Below are 27,440 nucleotides of genomic sequence, written 5' to 3'. Positions count from 1 at the left end.
ATGGGTATGATCTGCCTCTACCAGGACAAGTTCATTACACAGCTGAATTATATCATCACATGGCTTGCTACATCTGAATATAGAGTGGGTAATGACATTAAGTGATCTCTGCATAGGAAGTAAAAGTATTGTGACATCTTAAATTCTCTATATGTAAGATGTATTTCTTAAATTTTTCAACATAATTAAGGTTGATAAATTCAATATGATACCTTGATTTCTCAAAAGTTTTAAATATTTTTTAATTTTTAAAAACTTTAAAAAATTGAAATAAGTTGTAAACAGTTAAAGAGAATACAGAATCCCCTCTGGGACTGCTTCTCCAACTTGTGCTTAAACACAGCTTTGTTCTCAGAAGACAGCTACAGTTTTGTTTTCTAGGTATCCTAGTGGATAGGTTCTTCTACTACTCCAGCTTAGTAGTCTCTAAGAGCATGGTTTCCATTAAAAATAAGCCAGTAGATGAATTAATTCATAGCAAAGGTATTTACTAAGATAGAATAACAAGAACAGTTAGTACAAAACATTTCCCCAAAAACTTGGGGTTCAGTCTTCCACAAATACAGCATCCGTGGGAAGAGTGGACTCAAACTTAGGATGCAGTGATCATGGGGCACACATATAAGATACATTTGTGGTAAAGAGTAACATAACTCCTAATGGTAGAAATCCTTTCTCTGTACATGATTTATACCACTTACCTGGGCTTGCCAGATCTGTTCTTTCAGTGAGTCCATAGTTGGCATTTCTCTCTACCAGGAAAAATCATGATTTCTGAAACTGCCTCCTTCTTCAGATGTCTAACTCTCCATATTTGTATCTATTCTTGGTTTGTCTTTCTGTTCCCAGCTGAATGTATTAAGTCCTACTAATCCAGTGTTCCATTGATATGACCAGTGCCAGTGGAGGAGAGATGGAAAGTCCCTTTCTCCTTCACTTCTTTGCCGCCTTCTTGTAAAGAATTAAGGGTCTGCCTCCACAAATCATTCCCAAGTCTATTTCTTGAACTCCCAAACTGCTTTGCTGCATTAATGTGTGGAACCAAAGATCGTGATTGAATCTTTCAGCCAATCACAAGACTTTCCTTCTTGACCCAATTAAAGAGGTTGAAACCTCATAGAGGGATCATAGAGTATAGATGCTTCCTCTTTACACACTGATTGAAGGAAAATTTCTTAATTCTTAGTTTCTCTTTATGATTAAATCCTTGGACTTCTGTGATTTAACTGAAGCAGGAATGACACCCCCCCCATAATAATAACTTGATAATTTTAACAATTAAATTAGAATTTAATTATCTTAAAATTTCACTGTCTCTAATTTTTAAAATGAAATATTTCTACATAATGTAAAATTCAGTGAGGTAACTAAAATTCATATAAGCAAAAACAAGCAAAAAACAGAAATAGTTTAAGTATCAGAAATATAAAAATACAGGTGAAGAGCCCAAATACAGAAATTTGCTATATTATCATTGGATTCACAAGTACTGTTACTGAAAAGAAGGGGAGAAGCTAACAAGTATTTATTAATTGCCTGCTATGTGACAGGCACTATGGTGAGGGCTTTATAAACACTATATTATGTATGAAATATTATAATATTTAAATATCATGATTTGACCCTTGATTGTTACTATCATTCCCATTTTATGGTTATAGAAACTGAGGTAGACAAAGGTTGAGCATCTTGCCCAGGATCACACAGCCAGTAAGTGTATAAGAAGAGATTTGAGCTCAAATCTTACTGACCTCAGTACAAACAGAAAGATGACTAAAGAAAAGGCCACTAAAGGAAGGCAAAGATTGTAAATCCTCTGGATTCTTTATTCATTATAAATTCATTATAAATAGAATGAAATCTAACAAATTGAAATGACACCTTAAAAGTGTTTGTGCAGAATGTTGACAAAACAAGATAATTTATTTTTAGAGAAAATTGATGCTCTTAATCAGAAAAAGCAAACTTTGCAGAAACGATATTCTGTGAAGCTGTTAATGAGCTCCCAAAGGAAAAAACCCAGAACTCAGGAGGACCTGAGTTCAAATCTGACCTCAGACATTTGACACTTACTAGCTGTGAGACCCTGGGCAAGTCACTTGACCCTGATAGCCTGGTAAACAAAAACATCAACAAAACCAGGACCAGTTGAATTTAAAATTAAATTTAAGGAACAATTATCATATGAAAATACACCAAATCACTAATAAATTAGAAAAGTGTAAAATAAAATAATTCCTAGGTCATAGGATCCCCAAAAGAACTGGAAAGGATCTCAAGATCCCTGAGGCCAATCCCCTTGTTTTACATTTAAGGAAGTAAGATATATAGAGGAATGAATTGACCAGGTTCACACAGCTAGTAAATCTCTGAAGTTGGATTATGAACTCAGGTTTTCCTAATTCCAGTTTCAACACTCTATCCATCACCCTATATCTGCTCTCAAAACTTGGCAAAAATTACAATAAAGGAAGACAATTGTTGGAAGGGATATGGAAGAAGAGGTACAGTAATGCATTGCTTGTAGTGCTATAAGTTTATTCAGCCATTCTGGAAAGCAATTCACAACTATACCATTCCTAGGTGCCTAAAAGGCATCAGACTATGTATACCCTCTGACTCACATATGCTACCACTAGGCTTATACCTGAAAGAGTTGAAAGAAAGAAGAAAAGGACCTCAAAATATATAAATATGCACAGCAGCATTTCGTTTTTGTAGCAAAGAACTATGAGCTAAAGGGGTGCCCATCAATTGTGGAATGGTGGAACAAATTACGATATATAAATATAATGGAATATTTTTTACATAGTAAGAAATGATGAAAGGTATGGATTAAAAAAAAAACTAAGAGAATCTGCAGGAACTGATGGAGAGTGAAGAGGACATAATCAGAACAATTTATATAGTGACTACAGCTGGAACTCTCAATGATGTAAAAACTCTGCTCGATGCAAAGATCAACTGAAAATCCAGAGAGTCAAAGATGAAACAACTCCCCATCTCTTGACAGAAAAGTGATGGACTGTTGTGGATTTGTTGCCTATGTTGATTACAGGAAAGAGGTTTATTATGTGAGAATCAGGTGAAAGGAAGCAATTAAACATAGTAGTATAGTGTTTGATTAACCCAAGAGAATCAACTACTGTGGTAAAGATTTCCTCTTTGACCAATATTGATGTGAAACTTGAAAAGTCGTCTTGAAATAATTCGGGTATGTGAATTTGTCTTGTTATTAGTTGAAGCATTGTATTGCGATAAAAATTATTTTCTTTATCATCCTATGTGTTATATTTTATGTATTTAAAAACATTATTCTGGGAAGGGGTACATAGGTTTCACTAAAATATGCACAGAGTCTGTGACACAAAAAAGTTTAAGAACTCTCTTTGTTTAGAACAACATCTCATACCATATGCCCAACTAAGTACCAAGTGGGGACTGACTCCCAATGACTTGAATATGTGAGCATATCATAAATAAACTATAGGATAAGAGAATGAGATTGGTGGTGTTCGGTTGTTTCAGTGTCCACTTCTTTTTTGTGACTTCACTTGGGATCTTCTTGACAAAGATATTGGAGTTATTTGCCATTTCTTTCTACGGCTCATTTTGCAGATGAGGAACTGAGGCAAACAGGGTTAAGTGACTTGCCCAGGGTCACATAGTAAGTATCTGAGGCTGGATCTGAGCTCAGGACTTACTGACTCCAGGCCTGGCACTCTATCCTCTATAACACCTTACTGCCCCATGAGGGAAGGAGATACCTATCCATAAATATGGATAGAAAATGCTTACCTAACCAAGACATTTTGAAGGTCACAAAAGACAATTTCTATTACAGACAATTAAAAAGCTTTTGTGCACACAAAATCAATGCAGTTAGAATTAAAAGGAAAGTGGGGGAAAATCTCTGCAGTAAATTTTTTTATAAAGATGTGATATCCATAATACATAAAGAATGGATTCAAATATGTAAGAACAAGAGCCATTCCCCTAGCAGCAATGAATAGAAATAGGAAGTTTTCAAAAGAATAAATGCAAACTGTTGGCTATAGTATTAAAAAAGCTCCAAATCACTAATAATAAGAGAAATGCGAGTGGAAACAAATAACTCTTAGTTTCTATGATGTTGCCTTCAGATTGGCAAAGATGACAAGATAGGCAAATAATCCTTAGAAGGAGTAAAGTAAATACTAAATCAAAAAAAGCAAAAAAAATTAAAAAAAGAAGAGCTGTGAGAAGGCAGGCACATTAATAAATACACTTTCGGTGGATCTATGAACTGGTCCAATGATTCCAGAAAGCAATAGGAAATTATATACAAAAAGTCACTAAATTGTGAATACTCTTTGCTAAGCATAAATGCCAAAGGGCTTTATGAAAGAGGATATATATGCATAAAAATATTTACAACAACATCTCTTGTTGTAGCAAAGAATTCGAAATAAGATCCCATCAATTGGGGAATTCCTGAAAAATTAAGATATGCAAGTGTAATGGAATTTTATTGCTCCATAAGACTTGGAAACTATTTCCCTGATTAGAATGTAAGCCCCTTGCAAGTAGGGTTGGTTCATTCTTTGTACTTGTTTCCCCAGGACTTAGGATAATACCTGGCACATAGTAGGTGTTTAATAAAGACTTATTAATTGATTGATCCAAGAAAACAGTGAAGATATATATGAACTGATACAGAGTAAACTGAGTCAAACCAAGAGAACAATTCATACAATGATCACTAGAGGAAAAAACATGAAAGACTCCGATCAATGCAGTAACCAATTATAACTTCAGAAAACCAATGATAAAGCATGCTCTCCTGGCAGAGAGGTGATGGGCTAGAGGTGAAGAATGAGACATATCTTTTCAGATACAACCAGTGTGTTGATTTGTTTTGTTTGACTATACCTACTGGTTAAAAATGAGGTCTTCTCTTTGGGGATAGGAGTAGTAAAATTTGGGGATAGTGATAATGATTCATAAAAAGAAGAAAAGAATGTATATAAAATTGTAATGGTGGATTAGGTAATGTGGACACGGTCCTTGGAGCATATACTATTAATATTCTCTGTCTATTGTCAATCTAATATATGGAAGCTAGATCAGCCTGTTTCCAATCATGGGTGACTAAGGGGCTGATATTATAGTGACAAAGAGTCTTCTAACTGGTAAGCAGCCGGAACAGAGGGATATACAAAGGTTCTGGTGGAAGATTCCTTGTCTTCTTCCCTTGGGGCTTTTGAGTGAGGAAGAACTGCTGTAAGCCTCCAAGTGGATAGAAAGATAATGACTGTCTTATCTCTCCATGTGCCCCTGGATGCATGGTCCCTGGATGCATGATTCTTGGATGCATGGGATTTCTTTTGTTTCTATTTTTTCCTGATCTCAGGTAAAAGAGTGTCCAGAAATGGAATGGGCAGGATATTATAACCTTCTGAGTTTCAGAAAGTCAGGGTTGTGTGCAGAAGTCATTGAAGCTGGTAGCAACAATAGCTTAGTCAGTCCTGAGGAGCAACATGCTTGACCCAACCCAACAATGAATTGACCAAGACACTGTGCCCTGCTAAGAGTTAGCTAAGGGGGGACTAGCACCTCTGGTGTGAGGGCTCGCTTTTCCAGAATGTTCATCCACCTTTGATGTCCTCCTCTCACCCAACTCTTACCTGTAACTCCAAGAAGACATAGCATGAGCAGCAGCCACACCCTGGTAAAAACTTTCTGGGCAGATGTGCTAAACAAGGTCAAGGGTAACAAACAGAGCTCAAAACTGTCGGTGAATTAGGGAGATGTTTACCCTAATCACATGAAGACATCCCCCCAGTGGAACAGATAAGAACAATTTATTCCAACGGCCATGAAGGTGCAGTGGAGCTTGATCAGGCATCAAAGACGCCAAGGTCATCCACTGCATCCTGAGCCATCACCGGATGTCTTGACTTTTGTCCTGCCACTGGACTTCAGTGACTCAGGAAGAGAGAGTGAGAGTGATGAATGTGCAACTCTGCCTCACTTAAATCCAATTCACACACAAGTCATGACATCAACCTCGATGTCACTGGCCCTCTTCAAAAATGAAGAATGAACAACAGCTCAGTTAAGCAGGAGAGCAACTCATCAATCAGAGATGCCTCACCTAGAAGCAAACTTGATGGAGCATTCTCAATGAAAAAAAAGATTTCCCAAAGTAACCCAGCACTCACGAGGCACCTCTTGCCCCCACATGTTTACAACATCTGTGCCTCAGTATCTTTGGGCTTCAGATTTGATCCCACTCCCCCCAGGGACCTATGTTTATGCAGGAGTAAAAGTGTACCCATCCAAATTGGGGTAGGGTCACGTTTTATATCATCTACTTTAAGTTTAAACCCTTTGTCCCTGGAAAATTCTGGAAAAACAGGCTTTGAAAAAGCCCATTGTGATTCAAATGAAGCTATTTGACTATGCCTTTAAACGCAATCATTATGGCTTTCATTGATTGGCCATTAATAGGTCCAAGCTTAAGCACCTCTTGCTCATTGTTTGGGTTTTATCCACTTATAATGAGTGTAAATAGCAATTGTTTTCTGATCTGGCCAGAAACCCTGGGGGGTGGCAAACTAGGCCATCTTTTGCCTCAATTCTTACCCAGCCTTTAATCAATGAATGGGAGTTGTCTCAGATAAACTGAGATCTGGGAAAGACCTTAGTTTACAAAGGCCAAGGTCTCCTACTGCATGTGGGGTCATCAACAGTCCTCTTGACCTATGTCTTGCCACTGGACTCTGATGACTCTGGAGGAGAGAGTGAGGCTAATGACTTTGCACAGCCCTGCCCCACGTAAATCCAGTTGACTCACAAGTCAAGACATCCCCCTCCTGATGTCATTGGTCCTCTTCTAGAACTATGGAGGAATAGCAACAACAAACCCCCTATCCCACAGGAGAGAATGTTTCTCTGCCCACTTTGGGGGGATTCTTTTTTGTAACTTGTCCTTGCTATATCTCAGTAAATATCCCTTTGTAGAAGTTCATTAATATCAGCTAGTTAATTTACATCAGGAAGAGTACACTAGAAAAGTTTCCTGCATGACAGTACTAGAAATGCAGAGCTCCCCAGAATTACCCATAGAACCCTGAAGGAAGAAATAGTTGCCTTCTGGAGCACTGACTTGCCGACATGAGCTCAGACTAGAGCAGTATCCCCAGAAAGGATGTTACAAAACATTAAGAAAAACCACAGAAGAGAGAAAAAGGAATAATGATAATTTAGTATTTACGTGGTGCTTACTGTTGAGTGGGATGGTGAAGCCCTCTCATAGAATCTGGATCTCAGCCTTTCTGTGAGTTGAGTGGAATGAATGGGGGTGGGGACCTTTCAGCATGGCTTCGGGCTTCTGATTGACAGCTAGGCCTAAGTTTCAAGTTACAAAAAAATCACCTGAACCCTGTCCTTGCCAAATAAGGAAAAAGTGTCTTTCAGAGTTTGGCATTGGCTAGATTGTACCTGGGGTAGAAGATTTCCATGAAATTGTGAGCCTGGACTCCACCCATGAGAGTAAAAGACCAGTCATGGTGGGGCAGGGGCTTGTTTACATTAGAATATAAGGCTGGGTTTTGCCCTCTGGGCCCTGCCTCTCCCTACAGATCCCCAATCGGTTTAGACTGGCCCTTTCTCGTGGGATGGTAATAAAGAAGTTTTTCTGTTCCTTAATTTGAGAGACCTCTGATTTTTTTTATTAATTGCTGGCGGGTGGTCTCACCCCACACACTGTGAACCAGGCACTATGCTAATCACTTCATAATTATTATCTCATTTGATCCCCACAACAAGCCTAGGTAGTAGGTACTTACCGTTAATAACTGAGGTAAACAGCAATTAAGTAATTTGCCCAATGTCACCCAACTAGTAAGTATCTGAGGCAGGATTTGAAATGCAAGACTTCTGGCTCCAGGCCTAGTACTATGCCACCAGCTGCCTTATAAGGAAATTCAGAAAAGGACATAGAGAAGCAAGGCAAGTTTGTGTAATGACAGTTTAGATTTGAAGATCTTTCCCACCCATTAATAGGCTATGTGACCTGCTTACATCACAGGGAGCCTAAGTCACATGGGGCGGGAAGACCTTGCTGAGAGGAAAAGGAAAGTGTCACAGGAAATGCTGAGAGAAAGAGCAGTTAGAACTGAGGGAGAAAGCAGACATGTGCCGTGCTGTGAGTGATTGTTGGTGGCAAGGCCCCAGCAGGGGGCAGAAGGTTATGGGATGGTGAGGTTCCATGCTGTGATATTGTGTTTTAAGTTCCTTGCTGTTATGATAAAGTGGACTTACTGGTTTTGGGAGTTGATAGCTGCTTGGATGGGCTGGACTTATTGGTTATGGGATTTGGTTCTCTGATGTCTGAATAAATGTTTTACTTCTTCTACCTTCTATATAGAGAGTCTCTCATATTTTATGATATAGAATTATATAGGCATATTCACAATTATCATCGATGTTGTGTTTATTGCCTTGCTAATACAATTTGTTACATTCATGTTAAATTTAACATACACTTAAAATTTAACTTAAATAAAATTTAATTTAAATCAATTTGATTTAAAATGTAACATACACATAAAATTTAAAAATTTCTGTACATAACAGAAACTCACCATTTCACTTATAATTCTCCTTTCTTTGTATATTAAAATGTTCACTTTTAATGTTTGCTAAATTTACAATAAAAAAGATATTTTTAAAAAGCACATCAAATATTTCTGATCATGGTAGAAACAAAACTTTGTTGAATGCATGTTTCCTGAGGGAAAATGAGCCACTTCTGCTTAACCAACAAATGAGAGCCTAGACTTGGACTTAAGAAATATGTGACCTCCAACCCTAGAGGTAGTTCAAACAACTTATAGGCTATTAGATCTATACAATCAAGGCAGGTCCCTCCTCTGATCCTCATAGCCTAGTTGCTATTGGGTATTCACAAGGCTGTGCCCTTTCTGCCATCCCCATAGTGAGTCGTCTCTATATCAACTTTACCCTGTGAAGGGCTAAGAACTTCCCTCAGGGCTGACTCCTGAACTTAAAAAAAAAGTCCTCTCTTCCTCAGCCTCCCTCTTATCCAGCTGTTCCCTTTGTGTAGAGAACCCCCTTCAAGCTACTAAGACTATAAATCTACCAGATTTCTCTGATTTCAGCTCCACAGAAGGGAATAGTTGGATTTGAATGTCAGTGGCTGGAAAGGATTATATAGAAAGGATGCAGGGAGACAGAAGAGAAAGAGAAAATACTGGGGAGAAGAAAGTAGAGAAAGAAAAGCGCATTGTTTAAAAAGTGGATAAAGAAATAAAAGGGGAGTACAGAAATGAAGGGAAAAGATGAGAGGAAAAGAGAGAAACACTCAGAAAAAGACCCAGACAGACTCAAGACCAGGGACACACAGAGGAAGAAAGAACAGCAGACATAAAGAAAAAGGGAGTAGGGAAGAGGCAAACAGAAGAGGAGAGAAGAAAAAGATGAGAAGAAGAGAAGAGGAATACTAAAGGATAAGAGATGACAAAGAAGAGTAAAGAGACTGTTTAAAATATAAAAGAAAATTTTATAAACCCTTAATAAGTGTAATCAACTGTATTAAGTCTTTGGGCAAAATTTGTATATAAAGAGTAATTATCAGAGAACGGCATTACATAATCTTGTCTGAATAGCTTCATTTGTATTTTGAGGTAGGCTCACCAATGATGTTTCTCAGTCCTTAATTTGGACTTTAGCTCAGAAACCACCTTTATGGGAAGCCCTAAGCACTCAATAGCTTATATAATAATATTTATGTAGCACTAAATATTTTTCAAAATATTTTATAAACATTATCTTTTCCCTGATTTGGGAAACCTAAAATTATACATACACATACATATATGTATATATACACATTTACAATACATCAATTTTATATATACATACATATATATTTATATATCAATAAAATCTATGGTTTGTTTCATACCTGCAGCCAGTGATCCCAGCAAGAGAATTCTCTGTTTTCATGAATCTTTGAACAGCTATAATCCTTCTTAGCTGCTTTTTTTTCTTTTCCTTGACACCCATGGACACAATGAATGTTATTTTAGAAAAACTATTTGCTTTTGAGAATATTTAGAAAACACAGAAAGTGAGCAAACTATTTAAAGAAATGAGGAATGGGATGTGGAGGCTCAACAGGACAGCAAGATTAAAGTGAGAGACAGGGAGGTGAGAGTTTCATGCTCTTGCTGAACAAGGACAGCCATAGTCTTTATTCCTTGTTTCCAGATGGCCCCAAATTGTTCAGATACAGTCCTTTCCCCAGTGTCTCACCCCCTGGGGATGGCCAGTGTCAGTAACAGTGGACCCAACAATTAGGGTATTTAATGTCTTCTAAGAACACATCAATAGGCAGTAGGGGAGATACTAACTAAAATTCTGCCAAGGCAGAATCTCAGGTTTGAAGGGCTACTTTTGAATACTTTAGAGAAGGCAGCTCCCTAGGGTTCATGGAGGCACCAGTGGTGTTTCTCCAGGCATGATGTCCTCTGACTCAAACTGATTATTTTTTGGTAGTTTTCATGAGGGCAGGGACTATTCAGATTCTGTCATTGTATCTTCAATAGCTAGCCCAGTGCCTGGTACATTAATAAATGCTTGTTGATTGATTAGGTAATAAAATACAAGTGACAGAAACATCATAACTCAGAAAGTCAGAGAATCCCAGAGTTGGAGGTGATCCTGCCTATTCCAAAGAACATCTTTGTCTCCCTCCCCCCACCTCTGCTTTCCCTGGAAACATCCTTCCACTGGACTCAGGCATAACTCAAACTACAAGTACTCTGTGAGTAACTTGGAAAGCTCTACTCGCTTTCCATGAAACTTTTAATTCAAGGGCGCCATCTTGAGGTGCATGATATTTCTCTCTTAACCACGAATTTTTAAAAGTGGTGAAAAGTGCTACCAAGAAATATGTGACAATATGTTCACTATTTTTCTACAGAATGATTTCTTCAAATTCCATACCAACAAATAAAACTAAAGTTCTACTTCATGGTTTTGAATGGTCATGATGAACTCATTGCAGAAAACGACAGTCCCTTACATTCATTTTACCCACTAGCAGTGATTATAGCAGCAAAGGCATTAACTGTTTTTCCTAGCACAAAGCTATTTCACCTAGTCCTGTGAGACTGTCCAGAATAACACAGAATATACTCGGCCGTTATTGAAGCCGTCACCACAATTGATAAATAATTTGAGGCTCCTAAATCTTTCTCAGGCGTTTTCATTGAGTTATGATTACCCGACAGGTCTCTGGGAGAGCCAGCCCACATAGCAGACCAGCACCCTAGCTATAGCTTAAAAGTCAGCCTTTCTCCACCCTAAACCCCCAACTAATGAAGAACTATAAAGTTCCCCATGCTTTTCCTTTTTTCTCTTTAATTAACTTAACCTTCTCATTATCCGCTCCCTGTATAGAATAAAAGAGGGAAAGAGAAACAGAATTTGAGAAAGATAAAGTCCTCTATACATACATGCATATTTCTTCAAAATAAACTCCCACATTGGCCATTTCCAAAAATGTTATGTCTCTTTCTGCATTTTAAGTTTATCACTCGGCCCCGGAGGAGAGAGGAAGAGAACTCTCTAACCTGCTTCAGGAGAGAACACAGAATTGCCCAAGGAGTGCTGCCTCAGAGGGAAGAGGAAGAGCCTCTAACTTTCTATTTATCAAATCATTTACAAAGTGAGGCTGATGGAGGTTTAAAGTATTACCCATGGTCTTTTGTTGTTGTCCAATGGTTTGTGACCCCATTTGGGATTTTCTTGGCAGAGATACTGGACTGGTTTGCCATTTCCTTCTCCAGCTCGTTTTACAGATGAAGAAACTGAAGCAAACAGGGTTAAGTGACTTGCCCAGGGTCACACAGCTAGTCAGTGTCTGAGTTTGGATTTGAACTCATGAAGATGTTTTCCTGATTCAGTGCTCTATTCACTGAGCCACCTACTTGCCCGTTGTCACATAGTTGCAGAGCACAAATGGTAACGTTGTAACCACAATCTCCCCTAACTCTAATTCCTTTTTGGTCTGGATTTCTCTGTTTTAGGGGGACCAAAAACAAAAGGTATCAACAAAATCTAGTTTGTCTCAAGGCCTCAGCTGGTGATCCCAGCAATAAGAAAGAGAATTGTCTGTCTTTATGAGTCACTAAACAGCCATCGTCCTGCTTAGCTACTTTTGCTTTTCCTTGATGACCACGGACACAATGATATTTGCTAGAAACTATTTTCTTTTGAGAATATTTAGGAAACACAGAAGGTGAACAGACTATATTAAAGAAATGAGAAATGGGATGTAGAGGCTCAGCAAGGCAGCAAGAATAAAGCAAGAGACAGGGAGGTAGGCGCTTCATCATTTGTAGTTCTTACTAAACAGTTACAGCCACAGTCCTTATTCCTTGTTTCCAGGTAGCCCCAAATTGTTCAAATACAGTCCTCTTCTAGTGCCTCACTCCCTGGGCATGACCAGTGGCTGTAACAATAATAACAGCTGTAGTACTGAGCAACTGAGCAATATGTATCAATGCCTCTTTGGATCATCCCGCCCATCTTCCTTCTTCCTCCCTAGTTGCTTTGTATAGGTCCCTCTGGTCCACTCTGTCCCCTCCTCCTTCTGGTTGAAGCTCATGGTGGAGTGAGGCCTTGACCTCTAGACTCCATCACAGCTGAAATCCTGCCGGTTTGTTGCTATAACAGCATGCTCCCAAGGCCCTCGATTGTCACTCTGTTATAGATACAGCCCTAAACCAGCACCCAATCAGTTCAGGTTCAACACTGGAACAAAGTGAGGTAGTTGCAATTAACTGAACACTTTAAAAATATATTTATTTTTCCCCTGATGAGGTTAAAGAAAAATGGTGAGGTAGGGAACCATAGGTTTCTAGCAGTGCTCGAGACCCGAAAACACTGACGCGCTGGGTCCCGCCTAATGAATTTGACTCAAACCTTCTCAGCCAAGGAAAAAGACAAAGTTTTTAAAGGATTTGCCACGTTGGGTTGGCTTAAGAAATCTCACCTTTTATGATGCTCATTTTCACAAGCCAGTCAGATTCAATTTGAGCTATATTGAATCTGAGCCCTTCATGGAGGCAAGATGGAGATTATGTACAGAAAGACTGTGGGAGGGATTGAGAGGTGGTCGAGTTGTCTGGGGTGACTAGAGCAGGGGTGTAGGGAGGGTCTTGAGGAGGGGTCTGAGGAGGATCTTGATGAGACTGGGGTGACTAGAGATCAAGACCCCAGGAAACAAGTGTGTCAGCAATCAAAATGGACTCTTAGCGCTCAGTTCAACCAAGCACCCTTGAAGAGTTTGGCCTTTGTTTCCTTGATTAAATCAGGAGTCCTTGGTGACCTCCTTGCCTCAAGGGAAAGCCTAGTTTACATGGGTTTGAGTGACATGTTTGTGACATCAGAGGCTTTTAGATTACGTGGGTTTAATCCACATTTTTGTGACGATTTTAGGTCACATGGGTGGGTCACAGGTGTGACTCACCCTTGATCCTGAAAAAGATATAAAACCAGAGGTTGGTTTTCTCTTTTCTGGAGCTCTGACCCACAGCAGGAGTGGCACCTGGGCCAGCCATTGTTATGAGTTCCCCAGCTGAACTCAGATGTTGGTAACTGTGAATTATATTTGGTCTCTCTGTCGATATTTGTAATTTGTTTGTATTTGCTCTGAAGTTCAGGGTGCTGGCTTTTACCCCCGAACTAAGCCAATGGTATTTGTATGCTGGATTAAAGTAAGCTTGTTAACCCCTTAACATTGCTTTCCTTAGTAAAGCAGATCAAAAGAATCTGGGCTTGCAGCACTCTGTGAGCTGGTTGTTGTTAGTTTTGCACTCCCATAGCAGCTGCTAGCCAGATTGTTGAAAGAACAAGAGAAAGGGATTTTGATAGGATCAAGGGTGGGAAGCAGCTGGACAATAGAGGGCTAGGCCAGGTAGAGATTTGGGCCTAGATAATGAAAGGCTTATGGCCTCAGGGGAAGGTCAGATCTAGTGGGAAGATTCAAGGAGAGTTCAAGGGGGGTCCCAGAGACTGTACCCTCATCACCCCCAATTACATGTTAAGACAATTTTTTAACATTTGGGGTTTTTTTAACTGTTGAGTTCCAAATTCTATCCCTCTCCCCTCCCTGAGACAGTAAGCAATCAGATATAGGTTAACACATGTGCAATCATCTAAAACATTTCCATATTAGTCATTTTGTATAGGAGACTCAAATAAAAGAAAAAGAATGAAAGAAAAAAAGTGAAAAATAGCATGCTTCACTCTGTATCCAAATAATATCAGTTCTTTCTCTGGAGGTGGATAGTATGCTTCATCACTAGTCCTCTGGGATTGTCTTAACTCATTGAATTGCTGAAAACAGCTAAGCCGTTTGCAATTCTTCATTGAACAATATTGCTGTTACTATGTATAACATTTTCCAGGTTCTGCTTCACTTTGCATCAGTTCATATAAGTCTTTCCAGGTTTTTCTGAAATCATTCTGCTTGTTATTTCTTACAGCACAATAATATTCCGTTACATTCATATACCACAATTTGTTTAGCCATTCCCCAACTGATGGGCATCACCTCAATTTCTAATTCTTAGCCACCACAAAAAGAGCTGCTACAAATATTTTTGTACAGATAGGTCCTTGGTATTGCTGGATTAAAGGGTATGCACACTTTTATAACTCTTTGGGCCTAGTTCCAAACTACTCTCCAGAGTAGTTGGATCAGTTCATAACTCCACCAACAGTTCACATCCCACTTTTCCCACATCCTCTCCAACATCATCATTTTCCTTTATTGTCATATTAGCCAACCTAATAGGTGATTTCACTATACTTTGCCCTACAATGACAAAAACATAGAACAAGGATATAGTGGCACTTAGCTTTATCTGGAAGCTGCACCCCTAGCAGTGGAAACTGCTCCTGGTCAATGAGCTATAAGTGTTTGGCAACTTGCATGGTTTTAGAGATTCACCAAGCCTGAGAGGCCCTAACTACATGAGGCTAGGACATTTTATGGCCCTTATATCAGGAAACAATCAGTGAAGCAGAAGCCAATTCAATAGCATGGCAGGGTTGAGAGGTGGGGTATCTGTATGAGGGAAGTCAGACAAGCCAGGGAAAGTGAGTCAGGGAAATGCTGGTCCTATCATACTCTCACTTACACACTTCTTGCCTCTGAACATTCCAGTTCTTTCTTCCCTTTCATATGAGAGGAAAGTAAAATTATCTGTTCAAACATGGTCATAGTGTCATGGTTCCCAAGGACTTAGCTAGGAAAGATTGCAGAAGCCTCTGTTTGCCAGTGGACACTGTATCAAGTGACCCACAACACACACTATCTCATTTGAGCTTTATGACAAACCGGGTACATGAATTTTTATCATCTCCATTTTACATATTATATTTTACGTACAAATTAAGGTTCAGAGAAGCCAATGACTTGGCCATCCCCACACAGTTGCTGGGTGCAAGTGGTTTCAGTTTGTGTTTCTAGTGTAATGGTATAGTTGACAAGCCCCGTCCTTACTAGCCTGCACAGGGTACATCAGTGTGCTCAGCTGCTGTGATTCCCCATGTGGAGAAACCCAGGGAACTCTTCCAGGAGAGTCATAATCATGTGAAATGGAAGTGTCTTGGAAAGACTTTGGGAGATGGGTAGACATTCTGTAACTGGTTCCATCATGTGAAAGATGGCAGCCTCTTTGGTGCAGCTGTGGAGTCAGAACTAGGGGGTGCCTTACAAAGCTTTAGTTGACCTCGGTCCTGTCCGTTCTTTACTGGACCTCTGCTCTTGGTATAATTCCTTTGTTGATGGTATCTGTTGAGAGATAGTGTTATAAGAGGTGATGCCTTGGGCTTTCTCCCTCCAGCACAGACGTGGAGCCCCTTGAATATGGGCCTTGATTCCTTGCCTACATTAGCTTTGTTCCTTTATGTTTTAGGAGAAGGAAGTTGTGGGGGCTATGACCTTGTGAATTTCAAAAGATTAGGGGAGCAAGCCATGTTCAGCTGTTGGAGAGCTCAGGAGTCTGAGAGCCAGGGGAGTCAAGCCCATACTAAGTTTTGCTGCCAACCCAGCATTGATGACAATATGTGGACTTAGTCCCATGGTAGCTTACATGAGACATTTGGATGTGAACTTGGTGGCACCAATGATATGTAGAAATTGCATTGTCTGAACCTATTCTCCTCAGAGACCAAAGTAGGATAAAAGAGAGTATGCCCCCACATGTTGGGAGAAAGTCTTTACACTATAGTTAGTGCTATGTCTCCAAAGTAATTGATATTAAGTGGTTAAATAAAACTCAGTTGCTAGTAGCTGGTAGCTAACAGTAAAGAAAACATACTCAGAATGAGGGCTTGAGTCATTGGCATTAAAGAATGATACACCAAAACTGAACTGAGGGAAAGATCATTTAGAGGAGAGAGAGGACCTTAGAGCACTGTGGGAAGGGCAATGGTGGTGCAGAGTCCTGAAAACAGAGAGTGAGATTCACTCCACGTTGAACAAATTACTATATTAGCAAAATGCCTTGTTAGCAATGTTAGCTACAGAAATTGTTTGTGAAGCAGAATATCCTGGGAATTATTCCCCTTCTCTGTTCCAAAATAAAATCCATAGTCATAAAATGTTTTAGCTATTACAGATATTTTCCTTGTTGATGGAGTTGTTATTATAGATATTTTCTTTATTGATGGAGTCACACTCATTCAGAAGTCTATAAAAGTCTTTATCTATGCTTTCCACAATTGAAACTGTGCTCAGAGCAGTCTGACTCTGTCTTCCCTTTTAGCAAGTAAAACCTCTCTATTTGGCTTCTACGCCTGGTCATTATCAGTCCAGGGGATCTGTAGCACAGAGGACAATCTGATGAGTCCCAAAGGGCTAATTTGTAGCTTGGCCAGAGAATTCCTTAGGATGAAGGCATGGAATGGAAGTTTCTAGGGAAAAGGAGACCCCCCCCCCACACACACACACACACACACACACACACACGCGCGCGCACACACACACACACACGCGCGCGCGCACACACACACACACACCCCTCTTGACAGTAACACTGAATTGTATCTCCATTTCTCTCTAGAAGTTCTTTATATCCAATCTACCTCACTCACCATTTCTCCTTATTCTGTCTTCAAAACCAATGGAGACCCAGTTGCCCTGTGTTTCCCCCTGCAAAAACAAAAACAAAAACAAAACCAATGAAGAACACCTGGTCAGCATCACCCTTTTGTTCAGACAGACATTTGAAGACATTTGTTACATCACCTTTAGTATCAGTCTTGAAAATAAGGGACTGTAGTTCTGTATACACAGGAATTTTGTTCTAATAGGACCCCAGAAATCATTATAGGGTACGTGAAAATATTCCAATATGTAAATAATTTTCCCCAGGCATCTCCCAGTGCTCTGGTTTTGCTGTGTAGTTACATGTGAGGATCAATTATGTCCACTGAGATCTTGCTAAAACCTTTCATTAAAGAGCTAAATGAAGTAATTCCTGATATACCAAGAGAGACCTTTATCTATAATCTCCACTCACAAACTTAACCCCTCCCCCCCCACTCAGTGTTACAGCAAGCCTCCAGTGATTCATTAAAATTTATTAAACCCTAATATATTAGGCAGGTCAACAAAAGTCCTACTCCAGTGCCTCCATATTATTCAAGTACAACATAAATTCTAGAAGATTCTTACCAAGTTGTGAGGGATTTTGATAATTTTTTAAGCTTATTGGTTAATGGATTCATTGACTAAATATAGATCTAGGGATTTGCAAGATTCCTTCTGTCTGAGGATTAGTCTAGCTAAGTTTAGAGAGGCCAGGTTGGTTGCAAGGTTGTGATTTTTTTTTTTTACCGTAGTAATTCTTTATTTGGCAATAGAGGGGGTTGAAATTTATACAGGTAGCCACAACAACAAAATCACAGATCACTGACATATTAAAATACTAGACCCTAACCAGATCATTAGGCATGCAACCTAATCTCAGAGTCTGACCTATTATCAAATCTCCATGATACCTAACCTATTATATAACGGGTTAAAGCCTTTTGTAAACAATTAGCTATTGGTGCCAAAGTCCAAAGAGAACTATGAAAATGAGAGGACAACCAAAACTTGATTTTCAAAGAAAAATAGAAATTAGGGCTGACACTGCAATACAGGCACAATTTGATTACTCAGTAAAAGTTGATGTGTAGCATCCAATGGATACATTTCACTTTATGCAATAGTATTTCCCATAAAATCTGGATGATTAATAAAATTCCAAATTATTTCATTAAGTCAAATGAGTAGGATGAGTAAGTAAGAGGTGAAACAAAGGAGGGAAGGGACTCAACACAAAGTTGAACTTTTTTCATACAGTAGGCTTTCATGAAGAATTCAAGTTAATTTAAGGTATTTTTGTCTAATCAATTGAAGTCATTCTGCTGGTGCATGTTGGGAGACATCCCAAACAGTGGGAAGAGAGACTTTGAGGGACTTATTAAGTCTTTAAGAATAAAGCTATTTTTGAAAAAAAGAAATAAAAGGAAATGAGCTTACTTCTATTTTAGTTTCAACCTTTGCCTCTCTGGAGCAGAATGGAGAAGGGAGAGGGAGACAAGAGTTAAAAACTTTAAGGGTCTCAGTCAGCCTCTAGATTCTCAATGAGCTATAACTGTGGGAAAAGGCTGTAATTTGCAAAGTACAGGTAACTCCTACACAGGATCACGCATATCTTTTTCCTTCTCCCCTTGGTTAACCATAGATGAGACAAGGGCCGAAGTTAATTTTTTATCCTTGAGGCCTTCCACAGTTGTAACAAAGCTACATTATTTCCTGCTAGAAGCCACAACCAACAAAATATGTGTCCCCAAATGCAACTTTCAGAAACCTGGAATTCTTCTGGACAAGCTGATGGATATTTGGGCATTCCTGGAAAATTGGCATAGTAGACAGAGCGCAGAACTTCGATTCAGAAAGATGGGTTTGAATCTTGCTTCAGGCACTTACTAGATTTTCTGGTGCTCCTTAATCTTAATGCTTTTCCTAGGAGATTATCTCTAGTTAATAACATATATACCTTGTTTGTACACAGTTGTTTGTATGTCCTCTTTCCCCATAAGACTCTGCTCTCTTTGAGAGCAGGAAATGTATTTTCTTTTTAAATTTCTTTGCATCCCCAGCACTTAGTTCCTGGCATATAGTAGGTACTTAATAAATGCTTCTTGTCTGAACTTTGGTAAATCATTTAATCTCTCTCCACCTCAGTTATTCATAAGTAAAGTGAAATAATAGCATTTATCTCACTGGGGTGTTGTATGGATCAAATGAGGTAATTTTTTATAGAAATATTTTGAAAACTTTAAATTATCATATAAATACTAGCCATTATTATTATAGTTGGGTTAAGACAGATTTGTAAACACACACACATACATACACACACACACACACACACACACACACACACACACACTCACACACTCACACACACCAAAAAAACAACAAAAAACCCCGAACTTTTTATAAGTCTTCAGGAATGATATTTGCCTAATGAAATTTCATATATATGACTTGGAGCCAAGAAGATCTGGGTTCTACCCTGTCTCAGATACTAGCTGTGTGGCCCTGGGTACATTACCCACAATCCATTTCATTTTTTTCTCATCTGCATAAGGAAGGAGCTAGACTTGATAATTTCAAAGATCCTTTATAATTCTAGATCTATGACGCCTAAGGTTTCTTCCGTATTAAAAACCCTTGAAATACTTTGACAGCTATCACATGCCCGCTCCCCATCTCCACCAGGTTTCTTGTCTCCAGTTCATATAGGAACATAGATTTAAAGCTAAGAAGGACCTGCCACACACGTGATTTTGCACAGGGGCAACCCAGAGAGATTAATGACTTACCCAAAGTCACACAAAAAGGTAAGAGCTCCTTTATCCAATTTTTATATGTCAAAGATTTTTGTCCTTTTCATCATCCTGGTTGCCCTACTATCAACACACTCTGATAGGAATAGAGATAAGGCTGTGACTCCACGGTATAGAGAACCCCTGGATGAGAAAACTCACTTTAACAATGCAGATCAGCACTTTATCTACCATGTACTGTCTTAAAGAGTTACCTAGGAAGCTGAGAGGTTAAGAGAACTGCCTGGAGTCATACAGCTGGTCTTTGTCAATAAGGACTCTGCTCTCTATCCACTATGCTAATCAGCCTGTTAGCTCAGCCATGTATGTTCCAACTTGGAAGTATATATTCCAAAAATATGGTTTCCAGAACTGAACTCAATAATCCAGAGGCAATCTGACCAGGACTATAGCTAACATTATTCTGAATACCATGATAAAACCATCAATAGAATTATTAATTTTAGGTTATTCAACTGCATTTTTGACTTTCAAAGCTGAGGAGATTTGAGAATATGATCCTAGGGAAGAATGTCATGTTAGGAAATCTGAACTGTATATATTTTATTTCTAAGCAAAGAGCCAGGAAAGGAAACAGGATGGTGAAGGAAGAATATGGTGGTACTGGAGTTTATTTTTCTGGAAATTTCAGATTCTTAAATTGTAGAATTCAAGCTGAGGGGCAATTTTCAACTTGGAACTAAGAAGTGAAGCATAGTCAGAAGTGAAAATATCCACCAACTAAACAATTCACAGCAGACCTCAGGGAACCCTGCTCCTGTCGAGAATAATATGTGTAGAAGGGCCAGCCCTGCAGAAGAGTGGAACGATCATTCATGAGAGTCTGGGGATAAAATAATGTCCTTAGCTACAGTTAAGTCTTTGAAAACAAAATCATTTTTCACCCACAGAAGTTGACATTTATATCTTGAGAAAGGAGAATACCCAAGATTGAGAATAGATTATGAATTTGCTATTGATAAACTCTAGACTGGTTATTTAGCACAGTGCTTAACCCAGTGCCTGGCACATAGTAGGCACTTAACAAATACTTATTCCCTTCCCTTCTCCTACTGGCCCACTCTTTACTACCCATATCAACAAATAATCCTGAATTCATGTAGTTAACTCTTATCAATCAGTAAAACAGGAGTATCAAACTTGCAGCAGTCCTCAAGCCAAAAAACTCCCAGGGGCAACCATCTTAAAAATGTATTTGGGAAATGTTTAGCAAAATAAATAAAAATACAATTAAACATAGATAATGTTAATTTATGGTTTTCTAAATATGTGGTACACAGGATCCATTTCTGTTTGAGTTTATAACACTGATGCAAAGTAACAATGAAATGGAGGAAAAGAAAAGCTTTTGTTAAACTATATGGAGAAATAAACAGTCAAAAGATATGAACAGGCAGTTTTCAGAAGAACTCAAAACTATCAATAGTCACATTAAAAATTCTTTGAATCACTAATAATTAGATGCAAATTAGAACAATTCGTACCCATAGACTAGTTAACATGATAGAAAAGAAAATGGAGGGGATGTAGAAAAATGGGGACACTTATACATTGTTGACAAAGTTGTGACATGGTCTGACCATTGGGGAGAACAATTTGGAACTATGTCCAAAGGGCTAGAAAAGTGTGCATACCCTTTGACACAGCAACACCACTACTAAACGTGTATCCCAAAGAGATCAAAGAAAAAGGAAAGGGACCTAAATGTACAAAAATATTTATAGCTGCATTTTTTGTGGTGGCAAAGAATTGGAAATTCAGTGAATCTCCTTCAGCTGTGAAACATCTCAACAAGTTGTGGTATATTATTATGATGGAATATTATTGTGCTATATGAAATGAGAAGCAGGATAGTTTCAGAAAAACCTGGGAAGATTTTGTCAAGTAATGAAATAAATCAAAGTTGTGAGTTGAGGAATAAAGCATCTTTAATTGAGATAACAAGGTAGCAAAACTGCCACCCTAGGGAATGTCCCATGAGTGCAGAGAACAAAGGATTTCTCAACCAAGAGACCCATGAAAAGATTCTTTATACTTTAAGGAGAAAAGAGGGAGGAGGTATTATGAGGAAGCAAGGCCTGGTTACGAGACCCCAGTCACCCTTGGCAATCCCAACAAGGAAAACCACTTCATTCTGGCTATTTTGCCTTTCCCTCCAAGAATCTCAAAGCAAGGGGGCAAGGACATCAGAAGCTGAGATCTGGTTTAAGCTAGGTTCCTTTACAAGGTAAAATCTCTGGGTCAGGATTTAGGTGTGGTTCAACTCAACCTAATCTAGAGTAAGTATCTTAAGGGTAGGAATGTAAAGGCATTACTGAAATTCTGACATTATTAGGATCATTAAGGGAGTGGCAAGTAAGGTTGCATTTGCTATTAATAATTTTCTGTCAACTTTCATGAATTGATGTAAAGTGAAGTGAGTAGGACCAGGAGAACATTGTTTACAATCCATAATCAACTGTCAAAGACTTAACTACTCTGATTAATACAATGATCCACAATTCCAAAGGACTCATGATGAAAAAATGCTATTTACCTCCAGAGAGAACTGATGAATTCTGAGTGCAGATTGAAGCATGTTTTGTCCACTTTCTTTATTTTTCTTGCTTTTTTTTGTTTTTTGCACATGGCTAATATAGAAACATGTTTTGTATGATTCCTTATGTATAACGAGTATCATATTACTTGCTTTCTTAATGGGTAGTGGAGAGGCTGGAGAATAGAGGATTTGGAACTGAAAATTTTAAAAATGGATGTTAAAAAATAAATAATTTAAAAAAAAATAAACTATAATAACAAGAATTAGGAGTATAGGGAGACCATCAAAATTGTCACTAGAAGGGAAGGCAAACAAAAACTAGTGGTTTTGTTGCAAGCAGGTATGCATAAAAAAACCAGGATTTTAGTAATGCATAATAAAACCAGGTGGAGGTCAATAACCCTGTTCTCTTCACCTACCTCTTTTATTCTTGCTTATACTTTTATTTCTTTTCAATTAAAAAATGTATTTTCTCTTTCCCCTTTGGGGAAAACAAAACCAAAATCTTTTGACAAATATGCAGCCAAGTAAAATGAAGTCCCTCACTGGCCATATCTAAAAACAAATGTCTCATTCTGCATCTTGAGTCTCATTTTGATTTACATGTTAACTAGAAGAATTATGAGGCCAGAAAGTAATTTTATCACTCTATCCACAAAGCTCCATTGTAGTCGTTTTGAGAATTTTGAAAAGAAAAGGCTAAATTTTAGAAAAGGCTAAAAAAATTTTTTAAATAAAAAATAAAAATAACAAAAAACAAAAAATTAAAAATAAATTAAAAGAAAAAAAGAAAAAAAATTTTAAAAGAAAGAAAGAAAAAGACTTTCCAGCTCCTCCCCCAACCTCACTACCCCTCAATCCCAGACAACACACCCTCCAAGCTGATGTTCAGAAGACAATGAATAATTAAAAACCAGCAGATAAGTCTGACCCAGCTACATCTGGAATCAGGAAAGTAAACACCTGTGGATGGAACGGAGCTTAGAAACTGTAGTTTTGAGTGGGTGCTGAAGGCCTGAAGTCTTGAGATAGCCTTGGAGAGGCTCACTGATTGGGAGGCAGGGTAGCTATAAAAGAAAAGAAGCTCAGTTCTGGCATAACCAAAGTTAGACCCACAGATGGTGTACAAATACATGCAAGGGACATAACCTTAACATTGTTATTTGACCCACATATTCTTTAGGGTTGTATTGGTTTCTATTTAAATTTGAATAATCTTTTATTCAGATGCCATCCCTTGATTACAATTTTATTGCATTTTGGAAAGCAAAGGATGTGTTTGGTATTTCTACTTTTCTTCCTTTTTTCATGTTTTTATGCCTTAACACATGCTTAATTTTTGTAAAGATGACATGATTAGCTGAAAATATGTATGTTCTTTTCTATTCCTAACTGTTCAGTAATTGATAGAGATCATATTTAGCTTTTCTAATATTCTGTCTTCTTTATCCGTTTATCAGATTTCTCTAGGCTTGAAAGGGGCATATTGAAGCATCCAATTATTATTGTTTTCCGGTCTATTTTTTATATGATTTGAACAGTTTTTTCTTTACTTCATATGCCACTTGATATATGTATATATACACACATATATGCATACATATATACATATATAAATATATACACATGCGTACGTATATACAGGATGTTCCTAAAGTCTGGACACATAGGAAATGTGGAGTTATTGCATGGAGTTCACCAGAATCTTGCAAAGCACATCAACCTTTGCATCACAAATGATGGAACTCATATTGAAGGTGTTACTTGTTACTATTCCAATTAAATAAAATGTTGTTGAAAATTTCGTTCATTTCATTTCTTGAAAACATGCATTTTTGTCTATGTTTCCAGACTTTAGGAACACCCTGTACAATAAGCCTTTCCTGATCCCCTTTAAATCCAGCACATTTCCTTTGTTGATTCCCTCCAAGTCATCCTGGATGTAGCTTTTTGTAAGTCATTTTACGTGATGTCAACTATGAGATCTTTGGGAAGCTATCTTTTGCCTTTCTTTGTATCTTTGTATTTATATATTATTTATTTATGTATTTATAGTTTATCATTTGTATTTGTTATATCTTTATATTTATATATTATATTTATTTGTATCCACAGCATTTAGCACAGTACCTCGTTCATAATACGCACTTAATAAATGTTTATTGACTGACTGATTGATCTCTGCCTCTTAGAAACTATTTTCCCTCAAAACTAATCTCAAACATCCACTCCTACACCAGGCCTTCCTGTTCCCATAGCCCACTCCCAGCTGCTAGTGCCTTTCCCTAAAATCGCCATACATTTATTTTAAATAAACGTACTTGCATACATTTTGTCTCTCACGATGGAGAAGGAGGACTTGTTTCATTTCTGTCTCAGTGCCCAACCCTCGAGGCAGCTAGGGGTTGAAGTGGAGAGGTTGTGGTTAGGTGTCCCTGGGCTTAGAGACAAAAAGACCCACTCAAATCCAGCTTCAAATACTTACTAGCCGGGCGCGGGCTGGCGGGAGGGCAGACGGGCGGGCGCTGCTGGCCCCGTTGTGCTGCGGCCGCCACGGCCTGTGCATCCCCCGGCCCCGCCATGGAGGCCGGGGCCCCGCCATCCGCGAGGGCTGGTTCCGGGAGACGTGCAGCCTGTGGCCGGGCCAGGCCATGTCCCTGCAGGTGGACGAGCTGCTCCACCACCAGCGCTCCCGCTACCAGGAGATCCTGGTCTTCCTCAGTAAGACCTACCGCAACGTCCTGGTGCTGGATGGAGTCATCCAGTGCACAGAGAGGGATGAATTCTCATACCAGGAGATGATTGCCAACCTGCCCCTCTGCAGACATCCCAGCCCACGAAAGGTGCTAATCATTGGTGGTGGGGACGGGGGAGTCCTTCGGGAAGTGGTGAAGCATCCATCTGTGGAGTCTGTGGTCCAGTGTGAGATTGACGAGGACGTGATCCAGGTCTCTAAGAAATACTTGCCGGGCATGGCCGTGGGCTACTCCAGCCCAAAGCTGACCTTGCACGTTCGAGATGGATTTGAATTCATGCAGCAGAACCAGGATGCCTTCGATGTCATCATCACTGACTCCTCGGACCCCATGGGTCCTGCCGAGAGTTTGTTCAAAGAGTCTTATTACCAGCTGATGAAGACAGCGCTGAAAGATGACGGGATCCTCTGCTGTCAGGGTGAGTGCCAGTGGCTGCATCTGGACCTCATCAAGGAGATGCGTCACTTCTGCAAGTCTCTGTTCCCTGTTGTGGAATATGCCTACTGCACCATCCCCACCTACCCCAGTGACCAGATTGGCTTCATGCTCTGCAGCAAGACCCCGAGCACTAATTTCCGGGAGCCAGTACAGCAGCTGACCCAGGAGCAAGTACAGAAAATGAACCTCAAATATTACAACTCGGACATCCACCGCGCGGCCTTTGTGCTGCCTGAGTTTGCCCGCAAGGCCCTGAGCGATGTGTGAGGAGACCAGTACACCTGCCTCAGCCTCTCCCAGGGACTTCAAGCCACAAGCGCCCATTCCAGGATGCCCCTCTTCCTGCTCTGAGGGTATCGGCTGGCACGCGGCATCCCCTCCCAACTGAGGACCTGCCCCTCACCAGCTGTCCCGCCCGCTGACCAAGTGTTACCAAACCCAGGACGTGATGGAGGGGCTCCCCGTGCCATGCTCTGCTGGGCGGGTGGGGGGAGAGTACAAGATGTCTGTCTGTCTCTGTCTCTGGTCACTGGTCAATTAGTCTGGTCAATTAGCGTCTCTTAATATTGATCATCTGTGTACAGAACGATCCTTCTCACCTCTAACAAGCCCCTTCACCAAACAGTGTATTTATAACTGAAAAAAAAATACTTACTAGCCGAGTGACCCTGAGCAAGTCACTTAACCTCTGTTTGTCTCATTTTCCTCAACTGTAAAATGAAAATTATAATAGCGCCTCCCTCCCAGCGTCGTTATGAAGATACAATTAGATAACATTGGTAAGGCGCAGTCCTTGGCACGTAATAGGTCCTGTATAAACATTCTTCTTTCCCTCTACCCGCCAACACAATGCCTTCACTATTCTAAGGCAATACGACTATTGCTCATTGAATATTGAATCATTGGCTTTGTATGCTATGTTGGTTATATACTTAGAATGAAAGGCAAGGTCAGAGAGTTGGTACAAGGCCAGACTTGGAGTCAGGAGGATCTAGGTTCAAATTCTACCTCCAACATTAGTTGTGCAACCATGAGAAAGCCATTGCCTCTCTGAGTCTCACCATGCTCACCACTGAACTAGGGAGAGTATTACCAGAAGAGACAATATATTTATTATTTTACAGTCTCAATAGTTATTTCGCTTACTTGTGATTTCATTGAAGTGGGCACTCCCTAAACATACGGAAATGAAACCCTTTCATTCCCTGGTTAATGGTTTCATGAGTTAATTATGGCCACACACACACACATACGTCATTACCTGATGTCCACTTGGGCAATCCTCCTGGTAATAAGCCTATCTGAGGTTACCTACACTCTTGTTGTTGAGTTGTTTTGGACATGTCCAACTCTTCATGACCCTATTTTGGGGTTTTCTTAGTAAAGATATTGCAGTGGTTCGCCATTTCCTTCTCCAGCTCATTTTATAGATGAAGAAACTGAGACAAACAGGGTTAAGTGACTTGCCCAGGGTCATACAGCTAGCAAGTGTTTGAGGCTGGATTTTAACTCGGGCCTCCTTGACTCCACACCCAGCATACCTGCCATCTACAATACTCTACAAGTAACAACAGATGGGCCATCTAACACTGTATCCAAACTTAAAGTTTCTAAGTTAGCACTCTGCAGGCATAGCCTTTGAGGATACAGAGTTAACTCTACGCTATAACAGGGCATCAGGTTAGGACATCTGGTGGAAGAATATTTGTATGTTT

At 39.4% G+C, this 27,440-nt stretch overlaps 1 protein-coding gene across 1 annotated transcript; it reads left to right on the top strand.

Moving 5' to 3' along the window:
- LOC118837325 (spermidine synthase-like) lies at positions 1-26,006 on the top strand. Its single transcript, XM_036744200.1, has 2 exons — positions 1-88; positions 24,977-26,006. The coding sequence occupies exons 1-2, from the start codon at positions 1-3 to the stop codon at positions 25,990-25,992; spliced, it is 1,104 nt and encodes a 367-aa protein (XP_036600095.1). The 3' UTR covers positions 25,993-26,006.
- Positions 26,007-27,440: the final 1,434 nt, after the last annotated feature.

Source organism: Trichosurus vulpecula, chromosome 2 (assembly GCF_011100635.1).
Source record: "Trichosurus vulpecula isolate mTriVul1 chromosome 2, mTriVul1.pri, whole genome shotgun sequence".
NCBI lineage: Eukaryota > Metazoa > Chordata > Mammalia > Diprotodontia > Phalangeridae > Trichosurus > Trichosurus vulpecula.
The sequence above is the reverse complement of the archived record's forward strand: the minus strand, read 5'-3'. Positions and strand labels throughout refer to the sequence as shown.

Excerpts from the sequence above, each read along its gene's own strand:
- LOC118837325 (XM_036744200.1), top strand. The coding sequence starts at position 1 with ATGGGTATGATCTGCCTCTACCAGGACAAGTTCATTACACAGCTGAAT. Across the intron at positions 89-24,976 it reads TACATCTGAATATAGAGTGG|AGACAAAAAGACCCACTCAA; the intron begins GTAATGACATTA and ends CCCTGGGCTTAG.